Source organism: Eumetopias jubatus, unplaced genomic scaffold, assembly GCF_037043125.1.
Source record: "Eumetopias jubatus isolate StellerSeaLion01/CBP00866 unplaced genomic scaffold, mEumJub1_p1.0 scaffold_6, whole genome shotgun sequence".
In the NCBI taxonomy this organism is placed as follows: domain Eukaryota; kingdom Metazoa; phylum Chordata; class Mammalia; order Carnivora; family Otariidae; genus Eumetopias; species Eumetopias jubatus.
Window position 1 is genome coordinate 131,301,197 of NW_028274812.1, and position 22,334 is coordinate 131,323,530.

At 37.6% G+C, this 22,334-nt stretch overlaps 1 protein-coding gene across 1 annotated transcript in view; it reads right to left on the reverse strand.

Annotated features, from left to right (window-relative positions):
• Positions 1 to 22,334, reverse strand: part of LOC114212517 (uncharacterized) — a gene marked incomplete at its 5' end in the record, with an annotated part of 237,378 nt that overhangs the window by 15,351 nt on the left and 199,693 nt on the right. The window contains 3 exons of the mRNA XM_028107391.2: positions 3,150 to 3,313; positions 7,599 to 7,851; positions 9,903 to 10,121. Coding sequence (XP_027963192.2) covers positions 3,150 to 3,313; positions 7,599 to 7,851; positions 9,903 to 10,121 — 636 coding nt within the window. The remainder of the gene's footprint in view (positions 1 to 3,149; positions 3,314 to 7,598; positions 7,852 to 9,902; positions 10,122 to 22,334) is intronic.

A 22,334-nucleotide genomic window follows, 5' to 3' on the forward strand; every position in this document is an offset into this window, starting at 1 on the left:
CAAGTGAGCAGTTGGGGGGAGGACTAGAGGGGAAAGGAGAGAGAACCAGAAGCAGACAACACACTCAGCATGGAGCGCACACTGGGCTCGATCCCAGACGGCAAGATCATGACCTGAGCCGAATCCAAGAGTCAGACGCCTAGCAGACTGAGCCACCCAGGTGCCCCTAAAAACCACTCTTTTTTAAAAAAATACTTTTTTCTAACCATTTTCCATTTACAGCATAGCTTTGTATATAAAAAAAGTCAGTAATTGAGAAATTGAGTCTCTTACCCTACAAAGCAATGAAACTCAAGACTTCCTCCACTCGAATTCATTGTCTATATAGTTTTGCCTGAGTTCTACACTCATTTATTCAACTTCTTATGATGCTTTTTCCCTTGGCAATATCAAAGATAGCTTAAGGTCAATAGGAATGAAAATTTAACTCACTATCTATCTCCTCTAAATGTTTACTCTCCATGTAATCTCTGTCTCTGAGAATGCTACCACCATCCACCCATGGATACCCAACTCCAAAACTTAAATTATACTAAATGTCATTCTTTCCTTCACCTTCAGTTTCCAACAAGCCCAAAAGTTCTATGTATGTCAACTATTTCTTCAGTATGCCACAACTGCCCATTTCCTGTGTCATTCTCTTTAGTGAAGGCTCTTGACCCTCTGCCTAGACTATTGAAATGGCTTTCTAACTAGATTTCCCTGCTTTCAACCTGACCACTATTAAATCCACTTTCCCTTCTATTGGTAGAGTGATCTTCCTAAATTTAAGTTATTGAAAATCTTTCAATTTTTTTACTTTATCAACAAATTCAACCTCCACAACATGATGTCAAGATGTTTATCATCTAGTCCTTGACTACACGTCTAATCTTATCTCAGCCAACTGCCATTGCCCCATATCCTATACTGAACCACATTAAAACATTTTTGAGTGGCCAAATATGTCATACTTTCTCATAATCATATGGTTTCATACATCTTCCCTTTGCCCAGGAACATTCTTCCCTCTGTTTTTCTTCCATTCCAATTATATTAAAACTCTGAAAATTACTCAAGGGTTATGTTTCAACTGATGTGTTTGGCTGCTGCCCCAATCCTCCTCCAGATCTGTGTTGATTCCTTTTCTCTGTGTTCTCAGAAACTTTTGTATCGACCTCTTCCTAGCACTTTTTTTTTTTAAATTATGGTAGGAACACTTAACATGGCATCTACTCTCTTAACAGTTCTTTAAGTGTATAATACAGTATTGTCAATTACAGACACAGTGTTGTACAGCAGATCTCAGAACTTAATCATCTTGCATAACTGAAACATTTTTCTCCCCTCCCCTCTAGACCCTGACAACCACCATTCCACACCATGCTTCTATGACTTTGACTATTCTAGATACTTCATATAAGTGGAATCATGCAGTGTTTGTCCTTCTGTGGCTGGCTTAGTTCATTTAGCATAACGTCTTCAATGTTCATCTGTGTTGTCACACATTGACAGATGTCCTTCCTTTTCAAAGCTGAATAATATTCCATTGTATGTGTCTACCACATTTTCTTTATCCATTCATCTGTTGATGAACATTTAGGTTGTTTCTACACCTTGGCTATTGTGAATAATGCTGCAATGAACATGGGAGTTCTAATATCTCTTTGAGATCCTGATTTTAATTCTTTTGAATAAATTTCTAGAAGTGGAGTTGCTGGATTACATTACAAAGCTACAGTACTTTAAACAGTATGCTACTGGCATAAATACAGACAATTAGACCAATAGAACAGACTACAGAGCCCAGAAATAAATCCATGCATATACAATCAATCAATCTTCAACAAGGGTGCCAAAAATATACAATGGAAAAAGGATGGTCTTTTCAACAAATGGTGCTGAAAAAACTGGATATCCACATGCAAAGGAATGAAATTGGACCCTTACTTTATATCACACATAAAAATCAACTCAAGCTGGATTAAAGACAAATATAAGACCCGAAACTGTAAAAATTTTATTAAAAAAAATGAGGAAATTTCATGACATTGGTTTTGCCAGTGATTTCGTGGCTATGAAAATGGCTTTTAAAAAATATAGGCAACAAGGGGTGCCTGGGTGGCTCAGTCGTTAAGTGTCTGCCTTCAGCTCAGGTCATGATCCCAGGGTCCTGGGATTGAACCCTGAATTGGGCTCCCTGCTCCACAGGAGGCCTGCTTCTCCCTTCCCCACTTCCCCTGTTTGTGTTCCCTCTCTCACTGTGTCTCTCTCTGTCAAATAAATAAATAAAATTTTTAAAAAAATATATAGGCAACAAAAGCAAAATTGAACAAGTGGGACTATTTCAAACATAAAAGCTTCTGCAAAGCAAAGGAAACCATCAACAGAGTGAAAAGTCTTCCTAAGCACATTTTATACTGCCTCTAATTTGTTGCTTTTCTCAATTTTCTTCATGCATATACATTGCTTGCTTAATGAGTGACCTGGAAAGCCAAACCCTACGATATTCAGGATCAAAGCTGAAGGATGATTCTTCTCTTAGTGATTTTGGCAGGGATGGGAAGAATGGGAAGAAAGTGGATTGGAAGGAGGAGAGAAAAAGATTTTTACATAAGCTTCCTGGGAAATTTACCAGGATATTATTGGATATTAAAGGATTATTCCTTGTTTCTCATTGGCCCCTAGTTTGAAGAAATAAGTATAACAATTTACAGAAAAAATGAGATCTCTCTATTATGGGGAAAACATTTCCCCAAAAGTTGATTAATTTCTCAGTTGGTCTTCATGATAGATGTTATGAACAACCAATGACACATCTTTCTTTTTTTTTAAGATTTTATTTACTTATTTGAGAGAGAGTGCGAGAGAGAGCACGTGAGAGAGCAAGGACGGGGTGGGAGGGGCAGAAGGAGAGGGAGAAGCAGAGTCCCCACTGAGCAGGGAGACCGACTTGGGGTTCGATCCCAGGACTCCGGGATCATGACCCGAGCTGAAGGCAGACGCTTAACCAACTGAGCCACCCAGGTGCCCCAACCAAGGACATTTCTATCTTAGACATGTAGGCATGGTTCTAAATTCTCTTCTTTAACCATATTCTCACAGCCTAACTGCACAACAAGACTGGAGGTTGAACTCGCTGAAGAACCAAAAGGATAGAAGCACCTTACCTGAGACAATACAAATATAAAATCAAAGAAGAAATGATGAACAGGAGGCTGTAAATTAGCACTGTGAGCATTACACCGAGAACTCCTGAATGCTTGGTTCTTACAAACACCCAGTAGAGCTTTGCTGCATCAGCTACAGGAATTTCCCCATTATGAGTAAGCCGCTGAGAAAAGAAAATACAAGAAATAAGGATGGAAATACTGATCATCAAGTTAGATGAATTTAAATACACAAAAACCATATGATACCATAATTTGTTTTTAAATTAAATTCTATTAAGATCACCAGATCTTCAGCTACACAAAGGAAAAGAAAAAGACTGGGTTTGCATGGCTGGTTTACCAGTTGTTGTTTTTTTTTTTCTCATTTTCCCTATCAGCTTTTAAATGTGTGTACTCTACATGAAATTTCATAAAGTAAAAGCCATGTATTATTTATGTACTATTAACTTCTGAATTTAATGAGCACAAGATATGAAGAAATTAAATATGATGGTGGAAAGATCCCTTTCTTTCTGAAGCAGATTTGAAAGGAATTTAATTTGTACTATGCATAAAATAGATGGCTTATTTTAGAAACTTATAAAAAAGTTATCAGGCTATTTAATGTGAGCTTGAAAACCGAAGTTTACATTAGGTCAATTTAACAATAAGTCTTTCTTTTAGACAAGGAACAACATATTCTATATTGAGTTAGAAATAAATACAAGGCAATGAGGTCTTTAAAAACGAATATTAAATGCTACGGACCTAGAACATTGTCATGGACGTCTTTGACCTTTGAGTTTTACAAAATGTAAATGTTCTGTAATTATGACTCATGGTATCAGGTGGAAGTAATATGCAATATAAATATAAATAAAATATATTTTCTTCAGTGTAAGAAAGAAGAATTTCTTTACATTTTAAACTGACTATAATACTTAAGTATAGCTTAAAGGGACATGGTCAGAACTAATCCATATCACATACGTACAAATAAAAACAGAAGCTCAGAGAAGTTAATCTGTATTTTCCCTACATCAGAATATCCTTTAACATCTGGACAATGACTAGTAGTCAGATATTCTGACTCTCAACTGATGTTTCTTACCTAAAAAAAATTCTTTTCATCTAAAAAAATTTAGATTTTTATATTCTGTACTTGTTAATAGGTTGACCTGGCAGAATGTGAATCTGTCACATGGACTTCAGGCAGAAGATCTGTGAGCGTTGTCATACATTTCTCCTATTCTAGATCTTCCCCTTCTGCTATTTCTTAAAGGTAAAGAAACAGATGCGGGATTCACTGATGACACATACTAAAAATGATAGATATGTGATGCCAGTAACATAATCTAATCAATAGATGCTAATCATTCATTTGGCCCACACACATCGTTGTGAATGCCCACCATGTGTCATTAAGCTCTGAAGATAGAAGAGTGAATAAAATTAGACAAAAGCCCTACATTTTTCAAGTTTACATTTAAGTTGGGGTAGGGTGGGGGATAAGCATGTAGGTAAGATTAAGTAATAAAGATGGTATATTAGAAGATGGCATTTTGAAGAAAAACATGAAGCAGAAAAAAGTACAGGAGGGATGGAAGGTCTATTATTAAATACTGCAATCAGAAATGCTGTCATTTGAACAAAGACTTGAAGGATGTAAGGGAACAAGTGGTATGCCTACCAGATGGCATTCATCACACACTGCCCATACTTCATCTTTGTGTGTGCGATTCTCCAACTAGACTGTAAGTTCCTGCCTGGATCATGGGCAATGGCTGTTACATCCTATATTGTACACAGAGCATAAGTATCATCACTTCATTATAACCCTCATCCTTGTTCCTTCCAGTTTATATGTATGGTGCCTTAGATTTTTCAAAGTGTATTTCCAATTGGTTGTCCCAACAATACTGTGAAATGAGTAAGGTGCATGTTACTATCTGTAGGTATTATTACTTTTTTTGTGATACATATGAAGAAGTTGAAGACTGACTTATCCAACGTCATATGGCTGACAGATGGCAGAGCTGATACCAGAACCCACTTTCCCTGACTCCAAATCTATGCTCTTTCTATTAATCCGTGATGACTTCTAATGGATTTTCAAGAATGATTTGCTGAATGAAGACACTTGTATTCTACTTTTGTTTGATCTTTGTTCTTAAGTGTTCTTATTCTTATCTATATTGAGGGCAGAAACAATGCCATACTTACTCTGTTTCTTTTAAAATCCTGTGCAGAGAGTATATAGTCAATAAATACATGCTGATCAATTAAAACATTCAATAGCAAATCCTCCCTCTACTTTTTATCTAGATTTGGGCTCAGGCAGAGAAAGAATTTATGAACTCAGTGGAATTGTTGTATCATCAATGGGGGTCTGGGAATGCATTGCCAACCTCTGAGCCAGCAAACTGAGAGACTAACAAAATGTTATTAGCAACATCAACAACCACTCAATGCGTGAGCCTCAAACCATTCCATCTGCCACATCTCCTTTTAGATTGCCATAAAAAAATGAATCCAGAACAAAATATATCGGTAAAATAAGGTAACCTCTCTCTTGGCTGGCTGATCAGGATCAAATACAAGTGATCCCTGGCTTTCTCTGCTAAAAGGAAGTGCTGAAAGAACTGCAAGTATGAACCCAGGCAAGTTGAACCTCATGAGTGACATTCAATCTATGATAACTATGATCCCATGTGGAGCAGTAGTTCACTAAATTTAATGAGCACGCGAATCATCTGGAAGGCTTGTTAAAACACAATAGCCCCTTCTCAGAGGCTGGGCTCCTTCCCAGAGTTTTTCACTCCATAGATTTGGTGCAGGGCCTGAGATTTTGCATTTCAATTTGCAGTGCAATTAAGTTCCCTGGTGAAACTGATGCTATTCATCCAGTGGACCTCACTTTGAGAACCACTGCTTTAGAACAGTACTTCTCAAACTTGGTGCGCCGAGTCGCTGGAGAGCATGTTAGAATGTGAATTTTGGTTTAATTAATGGGCGTGTCCTTGTGTGAATTCCAAGGCTGCTGCTCTGTGGATTAGCTGCAGCTTTAAAGGTTTTTTTTAAAGACAGCAAAATTAGATGTCATCTGCAATGAAGCCTGATGGATTCTAACTGGAGAGTCAATAATTGTGCAGATTGAGAACGAGCCTTCAGCTTTTCTTTCCAAGTGGAGAAAGATATGGGTGCTATACTCATCTATTAGAATCCAAGTCAGCTTCCATCAGGTTACAGACCTCTGAACTGGTGCTGAGATGGCCCTGCTGGAGGCTACTTTCCTGTAGATTACATCAGAGGCCCCAGAGTAAATTTAGACTGCTCATTTTGTCAGCTGCCTTTGATACAGTGGACCATTTAGCTATTAATCTCTCTAGAGGACTTGATTGGAATAAGGAAAGCCATTCCAGGAGGGCTGCAGACATTCCGTGTGCTGAGATCTCAGAAGGACAGACAGAGCTGCTCATCCTCCCCAAACGGCTCCACCTATGGGGTTGCAATAGGATCGGACTGGCACCCCATCTGTTCAATATGCCCATCAGGCCTCTGGGAGGAATTGGGAGATGCCATGGAATATGATCCCAGCAGGATGCAAAGAGCATTCCTCTCTACACCTCCTGCTCAACCAACCTTGACCGCATGGTCTCCCCCTCGCTAATTGAAAGTTTGAGGGAAGTTGGAATGTGGACAAAATCCAGTTGGCTCCAGCTCAACATATGTAAACCAATTGTAAAACTTTTCTTTTTCTTCTTGAAAGGAGAAAGACCCCAGTTATGGAATAGTATTTGATCAATTAAGATAATTTTATAAATGACTGTTTGATCGCATTGATTTATTTATAGTATCCATCTGCTCTCTTGCTTGGGGCTATATTTCATAGCCAGATCTACAGTATAAAAATTTAGTTAAAATTCAGATTTCCTTTCATCTCGTGAGCATCACGAAAGCCAAAATATTTGTCTATGGAATAAGTTTTTAAACTTGATTACTTAGAGTTGTTTAAAAAGCTCTACTTCTTCTTGAGTATGTTTATTATAGAAGAGTATTAGATCACAAAGCAAATAAGTAACCTAACAAATTGAAGGAACTACTATCTGGTTACTTTTTAAATAAAGTTTGGCTGTGAAAACCCTTATTACTAAAAAAGAGTCACCAACAAAAAGTTACCAAATAAAATTTCTCTGTAATAATTGTGAAAATGCCCCAATTAGTTTGAATTTAATTGCCAACATTATTTCCTGCTTATTCTGCAAATGTTCATTTAAGACAGTTATAAACACTTCAGTTGATTATAATAGACATCCGTCATTTTTATGACGAGGAAAAACTTAACTTCAATTTAAGAGAAACATTAAATTGTTCATGATTACTGAAACTTCCCATGTCAACCGATTCATGCACTAAAGCTAAATTCTATGTCAATAACTCATATCCTGATTATTTTACTTGACTTACCCCCAGGACAGTATCCACTATAAACACTGCCAGTGGGTCTAGAACTGTCCATAGTCCCATGGTAATGATTAACTTTGACAAGACGTCAGGGCAGGAGCCAAACAGTATCTGACAGCCCCATCTGATCAGGACCAAAGGAAGTATCGCTGCATTCAACACTAAAGGTCCCACCACAACCACAAGCAACTCTTCTCTGATTTGAAGTGAGGAAGTTGAGTAGCAAAGCTCAACCGTGAAAGGGGAAAAATGGAATCTGTGGGAAAATAAAGCAACCACATATGTGTAAACAAGAGAAACTATACAAGATGCCAGGTATACAGAATAATTTTTAAATTACATGCTTCCTTTTTTCATATAGAAAAATTGACAGTTAATACTACCCCCAAATTGGGTGTCAGAAGGTTTCATCTTTTCCCAAACTCATAGGACCACCACGAGAGCTCACATTCTAGTAAAAGGCAAATTCTATCTTGGCCATTTTTCTTATGTCATGGGCAACCACAGAAAGAATAACAATTTTATCCACCGAACAGAGTATTCTCCAAGAACTGCCCTGCAGATAACACATACTCACAGGTAGGCTATGTGGAATGCAAAATATACCCCAGTGGACTTAGTAATGGGTCAACCTCTATCAGAAACCAGAAATGCAAGCCAGTCTAATCATTCTTCCGAGTTTTAACATACCTGATTAATTTTGCTGTGATTCCTCTAGATAGACTCTCAAATACAGAACAACACTGCTCTGCTACTAACAAAAATATCCTATCTCTTAGCTGTTTGAAAAGGGACAACTTGACACAACCTAAAAACTGAAGGGTCAAATCCAAGGTGAGCCCAGCAATTCAAGCAGCCTTGACCCAGGCATTGGCACCCTCTTTCTACAGTGAAGTGACACTTCATTGTGCTCTGTTTTCCCTCCCCTCTATTTCAGCCTTTGTCATTCTGCTCGTGCGCCCTTTTTGCCAGCTCTCTAGTAAAAAGAGTTCTTCATTTTATCCACTCCCTGACCTTTGCTTTGAAGGAAATTTTAAGCGTTGCTCTTATGCTGTTGTGAATGTCAAATGAAGCAATGTGTGTACATTTCGTAGCAGAGGACCTAACATAGAGTAAGAACAGAAGAAATGCTCATAGTCTCTGTAGTTACTGTCATGTCTCCTAACTCCAGTGTGACATGGAGCTAATGTAGAATTTAAGCCTGCAGATCTAGACAACAGCCAACAAAATATCCTATCCTATCTTAGGTCTTCTGATGCTTGAGAAATCAGATAAACCGGGCTGCCAAGATATTTTTCTTGAAGTCCCATTTTATTCAACCAATAAAAATAGAGCTTTCTTTTTTTTTAATTGTAGAAGTAAAAGAGCGGTTAGCAAAAAGCAACCAACTCAAGCATATGACGTTTGTCCTTTCTGCTCTGGAATCCCTCACCCAAAAGAAAGAAAAAAGAGAGAGGGAGGGGAAAAAAAAGAGGGAAGAAGAGAAGAAATATAATATCTAAATTATTAAAAATAGTAAAAATTCTCCCTTGAAGATACAGTAATTTAGTATATGTAAATATGCATATTCCAGGGCATTTACATATTTGTGATTTAATTTCAAAGCACGGTCAAAAGCTCTATATGTGTATATATACGCACGTATTCTTTTTCACAGCGTCTTAAAGTTGTTTGGAATCTTCTTAATTGAAAATATACACACATCTTTATTTTTATCTGCAACATCTACATTTGAGAAAATGAATTTTACTTGTATTGATTTCTATCTGTTTGTCTCTATATAGTGTCTTTGGAATCGTGTTTATGGAGAGATAACCTGCAAAGTGTCATCTTTTTCCAGAATACAGTGGCCCAGAAAGCTGTCTGGGCTTGAGTTTGGTAATTGTTTGAATTCAATCATTTTGCAGAAGAAGCAATCTTTGCCTCCCTGAGCATAGGTGATAAATCATACTTACATTACTTCTAAAATACCTTCAGTCTGAGTCACTCTGATAAAATCAAAACAGAATAAAATACAGTTGCTAAGTTCCTTTTTGGGTTCTGCTCACAGAGCAGAACATACTTGAATCTGCTAAATTTTAGTTAAATATTGATGTGCCAGTTATGTATTTGTATATATACACGGCCCATAAGATGAGAATGTAACTGTAATCAACGCTCTTGCTCTTAGATAAAGATATTTTTGTCTCTTCAAATCATACCCGTCTTTTAGGTCTTCTGGCAAATGGATGGAGAGGAGTTTTGCACTTTCATCTGGATGACCGAGATGAAAATGAATCCCTTTGACTTGCAGGGGAAAGCACTCACTTTGTAACAGGAGTTGAAATGGCCTGGAGGAACAGCCACTGGCTAAGGTAATGCAGGTAGAGCCTCAGGAACCAGAGGGAAGCCATCAGCAGGATAATGTACCAGAAGCCCTGGCTTTGCCACTGAGCTAGCTGAAGTTCTGAAAACACAGACACCCGCACAAAATGGAGATGCTTGAGGAGTCCTCCAGATCCAGTACCACCGGCAAGGGACAAACAGCTGCAGACAAAGCAACAATGAATTTGGAGCTTAAGGTAAACTTAAAGCAGTAAAATATCTTGAAACCATAATAAAGACATTGTGAAAGTGAAATGGAATGAAATTATTTCATAAATACTTGGACTCAGGTTACTTAGGCTTCTTTTTGCTGTAATGGAGGACTAAAAGGGACTGTGGAGATGGGTATTATTGAGGAGGGCACGTGTTGTAATAAGTGCCAGGTGTTATACACAAACAATGAATCATGGAACACAACATCAAAAACTATAATGATGTACTGTATGGTGACTAACATAACATAATAATAAATAAATAAATAAATAAATAAATAATAAATAAATAAATAAAAGGGACCATGGAAAGAAGCATGCAAATGGAAATGGAAAACAAAATCAAAATGAGGTATCTCTTCACATCTGTTAGGATGACAACTGTCCAAAAAAGAAAAAAAGAAAAAAGAAAGAAAAGAAAGCCAGAAAATAACAAGCATCAGTGAGGGTATAGAAAGATTGGAACTCTTGTACACTACTGGTGGGAATGTGAACTGGTGCAGTTGCTGTGGGACACAGTATGACAGGTTCTCAAGAAATTAAAAATAGAGCTACCATGGGGTGTCTGGGTGGCTGGGTCAGTTGAGCGTCCAACTCTCGATCTCGGCTCAGGTCATAATCTCAGGGTCATTGGATCTAGCGCCATGTCAGGCTCAGTGCTGGGCATGGAGCCTGCTTGAGGTTCTCACTCTTCCTCTCCCTCTGCCCTCCGCCCCATTTATGCTCCCGAAAAGAAAAGAAAAGAAAAGAAAAAAGAAACGAAATGAAACGAAGCAAAAAGAAAAGAAAAGTAGAACTAGTATATGATCCAGCAATATTCCTTCTGGGTATATATCCAAAAGAATTCAAAGCAGAATCTCAAACAGATATTTGTGCACCTCTGTTCATAGCAGGATTATTCACAAAAGCCAAAAGGTAAAAGCTACCTAACTGTCCATCAAATGAAGTATTATTCAGGCTTAAAAAAGCAAGACCTTCTGACACCTGCCATGACATGTATGAACCTAGAGGACATTATGCTAAAGGAATTAGGCCAGTGATATAGAGACAAATACCGCATGATTCCACTTATTTGTGGTAGCTGGAGTAGTCAGATTCACAAAGATATAAGGTAGAATGAAGTTTACCAGGGTCGGAGTGGGGAGGGGTTTAATGGTATAAGGTTTCCGTTTTGCAAGATGAAAAGGTTGTGGCGATTGCTTGCGTGATGATGTGAATGTACTTAACATTGCTGAACTGTATGTTTAAAAATGGTTAAGATGATAAATTTTATGTTTGTGTATTTTACAATAATAGGACATTTTAAAAGAAATATGGAAAAGAATTATTATGAATAATAAACTTATTTTAAAAAATCTTTAAAATGCATAATATATTCCTGTTTATCTCACCTACCCACAATGATCTTTATTAAAATTAGATTTTGTTATTTACCTACACCTTGTTAAAAGTTAACTATTTTATTTAAAAAATTGAAATGAGTTATTAAGATACCATTGAAAATATGCAAATGAGAATTTGAAACTTTAAAGTTCTCTTATTCCTTAACACAATACTGACATTCTGTTGAAACTACACATAAAATAATTACATGCAGGGTGTTCTTTCTGATTTGGGCCAGGTTTCCTCTTTCTGTCTGGTATTGGGATCAAGAGATGTTTTCAAAGTTTCTAAAATTAGAGTGTTTGCAGGAAAGAAGATGAAGAAGTATCTGAAAATAAGTTAGAGGCAGAACTCATTCCCCACCTAATCCCAAGGATATGTGCAGGGAATACACAGTAGAGTTCCCATAGTTTGGTGACTAAAAGTACAAGCTCTGGACTCTGCCTGCCTACACAGAATTCCTTTCAATGCCTTAGCTTGCTCATATGGAAAGGGCGGATGATAACAGTACCCACACACCAGGGTCAGTATGATGACTAAGTTAAGAGCTGTGAAACACTGAACAGTGAATCTTGTGCTGTCATCACAAAATATCAAACACTCAATGCACTGCTTCGCCCTCTTCCCATATTTACCAGAGCTACTTTGAAATAAGCTGACCTTCCATCAAGCCCAAGAAATGTAGGAGATGATATGATTCCTTTTATTTTTAAAGGAATGTGTTATGTGCATATGTTGCTTCATTCAAACAGTAAATATCGTCAGTATATACTATCACCAGCTTAACAGAATGTCAGTTTTGTTAAATTAGTGATCTATCTTTATGAAAACTAGGCTCCAGGTTCTGGATTAGCGTGTCTGATTCTATTCTAGAAAAATATTCTAGAATAATTCAGTAAATTCCTCAACAAAAAATGGCCCTGATTAAAAAAAAGCATCTTACCAAAGGAGAAGCTAGTATGATAGGAAGCAGCCCAGCGACAGTGATAAACCACAGAGAGTCGAGGCAGTGTGAGAATATAACAGAAATGAAATTCATAGATTCAAAAGATCGTATATACAAAAGCTCACCTCTCTCTGAAGACTATCTAAATATGATGATAATTGCACCATGAAAAGGAGAAGATAAATAATAGAAACAGGAGTCTTTGAGGGGATAAAAGAAAAAAAACCTGATAACAGAAAGTAAAAGAAAAACATACTGTCCTTAGAACTCCAATCCATGACTTTAGCTTTTTGGTCTGTGCAGGACTCAGGAGGCACTAAACTTGACACTGGCAGTTCTTTTTTGTTGTTTTTGTATGTATTTTGCCATGAAGGTGAAAAGCATCATCCAACCCATCGACGTGCAGTCTGTTCTTTGCGTGCTTTTCAATTATACAAATGAGGAACAGCTAAACAGGAAGCAGGCCCCTGAGAGGTTTTGGTTTCCCAATGGTAACAGAGTCCTCATAGAAGGATTCCAGAATACCTTACTACATTTATCATCATGTGAAATGAAGCCCAGAACTTTCTACACTGCTAAAGCAAAATATTCTGTGCATGCTCCTTTTCAGTTAATTATTCTGTTGCTGTTTTGCCTCTTCAAAGAGAAGAGAAAATCAAATACAGATTTGGCATTGTGCTGTTTGCAAAAACCCAGAAAATCTCAAATGATGCAAAACAGAAGAGACAGTAGCTTATTTGACCTTTGGAAATTTCCACTGTTCTTTTCATATCCATTGATATAAATGACTAAGCAGTTTAAATGTTTATGCACAGAACCCACCGTAAACTCATGATTTGTCATTACTTTCATGGATGAATATTTCCCACTCACATTCAGATACACATATTTGTTGGAGGGACATTTGAGTTAGGGCAAATAACACTAAAGTTTGACTGTGTACCATTTATATCGAATTCAAAATACTTAGTTACATTGTACCTCGTCAACACAATTTACTATTTGTTTTTACTTGTTTGTTTAACAGTGATAACTATAATATCTGGATCCCAATAATTAGGAAAGACCTGGAATCAATCATTTAGAGTTTGAAAAATTGTATACTTCAAAGTTAGAAGTTAATACAGGAATTAGTTGATGCTAGATGGTGGCAAATAAAAGCAAGTATCAACAAGCTTGTTAGGTGAACAAAATTCATCAAGGAGCACCTTACAAACAATCCCCATATGATAGTGACAGTCCTTTTCTCTTAATCATTTTGAATTTGTACCTGAAATCCAAATGGGTACTAACAGAGAATTACATCCACGACTATCCCTCCATAAGTCGTTCTTGAAATATATTTCATTCAAAAGAAAATCCTGCAACCATGTTTTGAAATTTTCTTGAAAGAAAGCAACTCTTTTATTCTTGTATACATGTAAGGCACATTATAAAATGCAGTGCCATTGTACAAGATCTTCATCCACATTTCAACTGTTCTTTCCTTCCTCTGTAATCTTTCTTGGTTATGTACAAAGAGTATGACCATCAAAAGGATAATAAATGGCCTCTGCCACTGGGGTGTGTAATACGTATAGTGGGAATTGATTTGTTGGTTATGAAGGAAGCCATAGAGCACACAGATCACTGCAAAATCACATTGAGGCCAGCAGCTACTCTTCAGTTCATGCAGGCAACTCCTCTATTGCTCATGGGGTGAGCTGCCAGAGGCTGAGAAGAATGGTCAGGTCATCCAGTATTCAGCTATTAAATGAAACCTATTTCTCTGAACTTCAGCCACATTTCATATGACACACATATATCCCCCTTCCATGCCCAGTCCTTATAGAGACCCGATATCAAACAAGATTTCTATGATCCATCAGTGTAATAATAAAAAAAAAAGACCAAAATTGCTTTGGAAGAAAAAAAAAGCACAGAATGCATTCTTAAACTCTCTTCGACGGTGAACAGGAGTCCTTAGGGATTTGTAGACAACAAAACCCATCATTCATCAGCTGTGCATAATAATCCTTTTAAAAAGACACTATAGATAAATGGCACTAAAATTTCCATATTCCCTTTTTCTGGTATAACTAGCCATAGTCTAAATGTAGCATTTGTTTAAATCAAGTGTGTGTGTGTGTGTGTGTGTGTGTGTGTGTGTGTGTCTGTGTGTATAATTCCTTTATTTGAGTGTTTCTCATTTCTCTTTTTATCATGTTCCATTTATCAAGTTTTGGAACATGGAATCCTCAGTGACTGTAAGATTTTCCTAAGGCTTAATAGTCACTATTTCAGGGAGTCATTCTAATGGAGGTATCAAAGAAACATGGATAGGTCATACCCTGTTAATGGTGGAGAAGGCCTCATCATAGTCCCTCAGACTTTTGCTGAAGCTGAACTAAAGCCCCAGTAAATTAAGCAATTTACCCAAGTTGGCACAACTGGTAAGTTTTCTAACTCCTGTCTGCTGACTTGCCATGAGGAACTCTCCATCAGTTTAGCAAGACAAGGAACTCTAGGCTGTTTGAAAGTGAGCCCTTTTATTTGAAACTTGAAAGAAGGAAAGGATTCCTCCTTTGTGGAAGCTGGTTTGATGGGCCACAACTCACTCATTCACCAGATCATCATTCTATGAATGTATATGTCAGGCCCTGTGATGATGTAGTAGGCAGGATAATGGTCTTCCCCCAGATATGTCCACACCCTAATCCCTGTAACAGGTGATTTTGTTAAATTACATGACAAAGGGAAATTAAAGTAGCAGATGGAATTAAGTTTGCTAAGCAATTGGGTTTAAACTAGAGAGATTATGAGGGATTATTTGAGCGGGCCCAGTGAATTCACAAGGGTCCTTAAAAAGTGAAACTGGGAAGCAGAAGACACAGGGAGACAACCAGAGGGAGAACCAGAAGAATGGCGATGGAAGAAAGACTTGGCCCAAATTTGTTCGTTTTGCAGATTGAAGAAGAGAGCCAGGAGACAACGGATGAGGCCAGCTACGAGGAGCTAGAATAAGTGAGGAAGCACTCTCCCTAGAATACAGAAAAAATGTAGTCCTGCTGACACCTAATTCTAGCCCAGTGAGAACCATTGCAGACTTCTGACCTCCAGAACTGCAAAATAATAAGCTTGTGTTGCTTAAGCCACGAGCTTGTGGTCATGTGGGAAAGCAGCAAAAAATACTGATATAGATGGGTTCTGGATTTTCACAGATGAGCAACATGGTCACCCACCCATAGAAATGTCATTCTGTTGATAGAGACAGATGAGTGAAAAGACAAATAAAATCTGGGGATAAAATCCAGGGTGGGAAGTGTGACAGTGACATCCAGGATGCTATGAGAGAACACAAGATGGACACCCATCTCAAACTGGGCTAAAGAAGACTTCCCTCCTGAGACCTGTGAGGTAAAGAGGAATCAGACAAATGGGAGGAGAGGGAAAGCCCGGAGGGCATGCCATCACATATGCCATTCTCCAAAGAATAGTGTTCCATTTCTAAAACTGAGAATAAGTTGAATTGTGTGGAGAAAGTCCAAGTAGGTGAAGACAGTTACAGAAGCGGGAGGAGTTGGCATGTGGAAGCCTGGCCAGTGGATGTCATACTGCGATGTCTGGACCCCATCCTGCCACTCTCAGGAGCCCCTGGAGTATTTTAGAGGGGAGGACATGGTGGCAGGGGTGGTGGTGCAGGGATTGCAATGTTCGTGTTTTAGAAACACTGCTCTGACTGCAGGGGGTAAATGGTTTGGGTAGGGTCCAGACCAAAGGGGAGAACAGATTACGACTTAGATGATGACTGACTAGTACTGCTCAACTATGAGCAGAAGTGTAGAGCTTTCAGAAGTATGGCATGGGTGTTCTTTGTTGTCATGATAACAGGAAGGGTGGCAAAGGCACCAAGCTTCCTGATGTGCTTGAGAGTCTCAAATGATGAAGATCTCTCTTGCTCCCTACATTGAGTTCCCTAGGGCTGCTATAACTACAAACTGGGTGATTATAAATAACATAAATGGGGATGCCTGGGTGGCTCAGTTGGTTAAGCGTCTTCCACTGGCTCAGGTCATGATCCCAAGATCCTGATTTCAAATCCCACAACTGGCTCCTCGCTCAGCAGGAAGCCTGCTTCTCCCTCTGCCTCTGCAGCTCCCCCTGCTTGTGCTTTCTTTCTTTCTGACAAGTAAATAAATAAAATATTAAAAAAATAAATAAATGAATTACAGAAAATGTATTCTATCACAGTTCTGGACTAAAAGTTCTAAATCAAGGTGTTGGTAGGGCCATGCTTTCTCTGAAGTTTCCAGGTGATGGTTGGGGTGGGTGGGTAGAGAGGGAAAGATTCTCCTTGCCTCTTCCAGCTTGTGGTGGCCTCAAGCATTCCTTGACTAGTGGAAGCAAAAATCCAATCTCTGCCTCAACTTTTCCATGGCTATCTTCCCTTTGTGTGTCTGTCTTTACAAATAAAGACACCAACCATATTAGATTAAGGGCCCACTCTACTCCAATATGACCTCATCTTAGCTTACATTTGCAATGACCCTCTTTCTAGATAAGACCACATTCTGAGGTATGAGGCCTACAACTTCAACATATTACCTGAGGTAATACAATTCAACCCATAACACCTCCAAATGCCAACAGCAGCCATGTAGAGGAAAAGAGAATTGTTGGGGGGGGTGTGGGCAGGACAGGGACAAACAGATGGATTTGAGAGATATTTGACCAAAGTGAACAATACTTGGAGACTGAATACGCGGTCTCCAAGAAAAGAATAAAAAATGGTTCCAAAGTTTCTGGCTCAGATAGAGTGGATGAACATATTAGAAAAAAGCATTTGGTGAGGGAATGGGAAAAATGAGGAAAACAATAAGCTCATATTGACCTGCGTATGGAAATGCTCATGGTAAATCCAAGAGAATTTGCCCAATAGTCTGTTGGCCTGATGGAAATGAGGTTCAAGACATATCAGAACTGGAAAACAGTTTGAAGTCACCAACATGGTAATTAGAAGACATTCGAGTGGTTGAGACCCATTGTCAATATCCAGCATGTGGAAATGATGTGAAAACTGAAAATAAATTATACAAATGCTAGTCCCTAGGATTAATATTAATGTTTTTTTTGAACGGAATCAGCTATCATGACCTTGAACAACATAATTCAAGCACTCATTGAAGAAATTCTTTTCCCATATGCTGGTTTATAGCTGCAACCCCACTTAGTGTAGACAAAACCCTCCTCCTTCATTCACGTCCATGAAAAGTAGTTTATGGAAAAGAGTTTTTAAGGTAAGTGAAAATTTTTGGCATAGGCAGTAATAACTAATGTAATAATAGCAGCTCTTCTGTATGGAACACACTATGTAATATGTGTATACTATATTTAATTTACAGGGCCACTTTGGAGGGCAAGTGTTTCTACACACATTTTACAGATGAGGAAACGAGACATGAGAAAGTTCAAATTCCCTGCTTCAGATCATACAGCTATGAAGAGACAGAACAAGACAAGCATCTAGATTCAAACCTAATGTTAGTCTGATACCAAAACCTGTGTATTTCCATGATTCATGTGAGTGAGTACATGTGGGCTGATGGGGTTGGCAGGAAAGAGATTCACAACTCACTCACATGTACCTAGAAGTTATACTGCAACTCAGTGAAAAATGCGATCGGATATTAATATTAATGTGTTAGAGAGTCTTTTTTAACTCCATGAAGGCAGGAACTGTCTGTCTTGTTCATTGCTATATCCCCAGGTCCTACCGCCATGCCCTATACATAGTAGGTGCTTAAAAACAAGTATTTGTAAAACAAATACTTTCTTAAACGTGTGGTTTTCTAAATGATTTAGGTAAAAATCATGATCTGCCTCAGGCAGTTGGCCAGTACCTTTAATTTACCATTTCAAGATTCATACAATCCATTGCAACCTAACTGTTTGGTGCTTAAGAAATCAGAAAACCACCATTAAAACTTTCTAAATGGCAGCTGAGCAAAGTCTCATAAATTCACAGCAGTATATTACTAAATGATTTGGCTGGTAGGGACTTTTGGGCAAGTTCACTATGATACCGTGTTTTAAAAGAAAATGAAGTAAAATATGCCAAGATAAGGGAACACTTATTTGGAAAGAGAGATAATTAACCAAAAAATGAATTATGACAGAGGGAGGGGCATTGGGGAGATGCACGAAATGAGTGGAGTCCAGACATATAAACTTCCAGCTATCAAATAAATAAGTTATGGGAATGTAACTTACAGCATGGTGACCATAGTTAATAATATCAAAATGCATATTTGAAAGTTGTCAAGAGAGTAAATCTTAAAAGTGCTTATCACAAAAGAAAAAAAAATTTTAACTTTGTATGGCAGCAGATGGTAATAAGACTTACTGTGCTAATCATTTTACAATATACACAAATATCAAATCATCTTGTTGTACACCTGAAACTAATATAATGTTATGTGTCAATTATACCTCATTTAAAAAAAATGAATTACTACAATACTATTATCATATGCCAATTATTGGATTGATATGTATATAGCTTATAAATAACATCAGTATCAGTTTTATTTATATTTTTTACCAAAGTCATTAAAACACGCAAATCTGTTTTAGTTTATCATTATTTCAATATTTGGAAAAATACTTTCACAAAAGTATCGGTACATATACAGATTTCACCAAAATGTTCTGGCTAAAATTGTTCTTCATTCTTTCAACTTTTACAAAACTTTTTGAAAAGGAAAACTTCACAAGTTTATCTTGATGTTAGCATTTTTAAACTAGATTTTCCCCCCTAAAATTGTGTCTCCTTGGCCAATTTGGGTATTATACTTTTAATATAACACATTGCACTTTTAACAGATTTAATTCAATTTATAACAAATGCCTCTAATTAAGTTAAAAGATCTTTGAAAATTGCTAAATCTTAGGGGTAATATTACCACTACTGACATTGAAATAATTGATCATTCCCACTGAGGCACAAAAGTATGAATGTTCTAATGAGAAAACAGGGATTGAAGTATGTTGAAAGAGTCCAAAGAGACTCCCAAACTCTTCAGGCTGTTATTTCCAGTGACAATCTCTAAATGGGAGTGGGACTGGGAGGGGGACAGGGACAGACAACACTCAGCCCAGAGCATAAAAAGACAATGAAAGCAAATTTCAAAAACAAAGTCCCCACTTCGAGCAAAGGTGAAGGAGGGTTGTTTGCCTTTCTAAAATACTACCTCTTATTCAATATGTGTGTGTTTCTGTTTTATGTCAATTTTTGCCATCTACAAATAACATTTTCCCTAATAGTCCGTGCTAATCAATACTGGATGTGATGTTAGCACGCATCTATTTTTCCAAGAGAAATTCACTTAGAGCCAGGAATGAGTAAATATGATAATTAGGATATATGAGAGCTAAGAACAGCTAGTGCTCCTGACCAAACACCACCGCCAGAGCGGGGAGCAGACACACAGGAATTCAGCTAAAGTTTTTATTGCAGCTTTCCTTCTGGCTTTAGGAAGTCACTTACCTTTGCAGCTAATCTGTTAGTTAAGAAGGAGAACACCTACCTTGCTGGTGTTTACCTGGTCTAATTAGTTAAAATGTTTACAAAACACTTACGAAGTGAAAATAGCTACTTTATGCATAATGGAAGTTTTATTAATAACTGGAATGATAACTGATTTTACACACAATCCCATTACCGAGCTGCATGATAATGCATAAGCAAGGCAGCATAAAAAAAAAAAAAATTCACAGCTTAGACATAAGAATATCATCAGGAGGCTTCAGGACTTGTCAGGCTACCTACGGCAGCAGGATGGACAGAAGCAGATCTGCATACAGGCTGAGAGCACAGAGCCCATTTTAAATCTTAGCTTTTCTATTTACTAGTCTTATATTTTGTGAATTATTTAATCTCTGGGTCTCAGATGCTTCCTCTAAAAATAGAAGATAGTCATGTCCACCTCTTTGAGTTAGGATTAAATGAGAGAAGATGTCAGATTTCCAGGAAGGTGCTTGCCACTTTTTTTAATAAGATTTTATTTATTTAAGGGTACCCAGGTGGCTCAGGTGGTTAAGTGTCTGCCTTCGGCTCAGGTCATGATCCTGGAGTCCCGGGATCAAGCCCCACAGCAGGCTCTGGGCTCAGCAGAGAGTCTGCTTCTCCCTCTCTCTCTGCCCCTTCCCACTCATGCTCTCTCTCTTTCTCTCCCTTTAAATAAAACCTTTAAAATATTTTATTTATTTATTTGAGAGAGGGTGAGAGACAGAGATAATGAGAGAGCAGGCTAGGGAGAAGAGGGAGAAGAAGGTCAGGGAAGAGAGGGAGAAGCAGGCTCCCGCTGAGCTGGTTCGGAACCCTTCCAGGGGCTCGAGCCCAGGACGCTGAGATCATGACCTGAGCCAAAGGCAGACACTTAACCAATTGAGCCACCCAGGCACCCCTGGTGCTTACCACTTTTAAAGGAGGACTGCTTTATAATACAAAGCTGGAAAGTCACTCAAGACCAAGAAAGCCATTTCAAATCACAAAATTGGCTTCTAATTTCAACTCCACTATTGGAGGCAATGGAAAAACATATTCAAATGGAAGGAATTGCACTGTGATTCTACCAAAGTCATCTATAGGTGGTTCAGACATTTAAATCAAAAAGCAAAAGATACAGCTTTGGATCCTCTTCTTTGCTTCTTTCCTAAAACCATAGTTTGGATAGTGTGCTAGATAAATAGGGGTTTGGGTTTTTTTGTTTGTTTGGGGGGTTTTTATTTTGTTTTGTTTTTTTTTTTTTTGCAGTAAGGAGTCCATAAATAGAAATGCAACCCAAATTATTGACAATAGTAGGTAGGCTGAAAATAAGAAAGAAAGCATATTCTCTCAGTGTACAGAAGAGCTTAAACAGAAGCTTGATAAACTATTATCATGTGTAACAGCACTAAAACGCACTCAGATTTTGTTTGTGGGATTGAGTTTAATTTTGCCATTTTTAGAGAAAATGTGGGCACATGTCAAATACATGGTCTCATATTTCATCCCAACAAGATGGTCTAATTCAGATATAAGTCAAGTAATCAAGTGAAGATGAAGTCAAATTAGGAAAAAGTAATGACCAGATGTTGACAAGAAGTCTGAGGGTGCCATCCCTGCCCTTTTGTTTGGTGTCTGGAGCAATGGATAGCTCTTACTAGTGTTCAAGATTTGTTCAACTGAATTGAATCAAATTGAATTGAGTTGAATTGAATTGAATTGAATTGAAAAATGCACATAGCATAATAAATGAGCTTTATTTAATAGTATATAATAACATATATTTTTTTTGATATATAATATCAAAAGGAAATTTCTAGCATAGTTTTAAAAGTATGAATTTTTATAATCAAATGGAGCAGGGACTGAGAATCAACTCTTTCACAACATACCTGTGTGAACCTAAGTACTTAATCTCTCTAAAATAATGCCTATAAGGTACCCATACTTATAATAGTTATTACAAAGGTTAGTAAAGAAATCTAAAGAGAGAATGTAATATTTGTCTCATAATAAGTGCCTAATAAATATTAGTCAATAAAATTATTTATTTTATTGTCCTCAATAATAGTATTTTCTAAATAAATAATAATGAAAATTATTCTTCTCCCTGATTGCTTACCAGGAAGTATTCTTGCTGTAGAAATAAAATTGAAATCCTTCTAATTATGTCAAGAGAAGTTTTAGTAATTATTAATCCAAACCTTCTTTTAAAACTTTTAAATAGGGGCACCTGGGTGGCTCAGTCGTTAAGGGTCTGCCTTCAGCTCAGGTCATGATCCCAGGGTCCTGGGATCCAGCCCTGCATG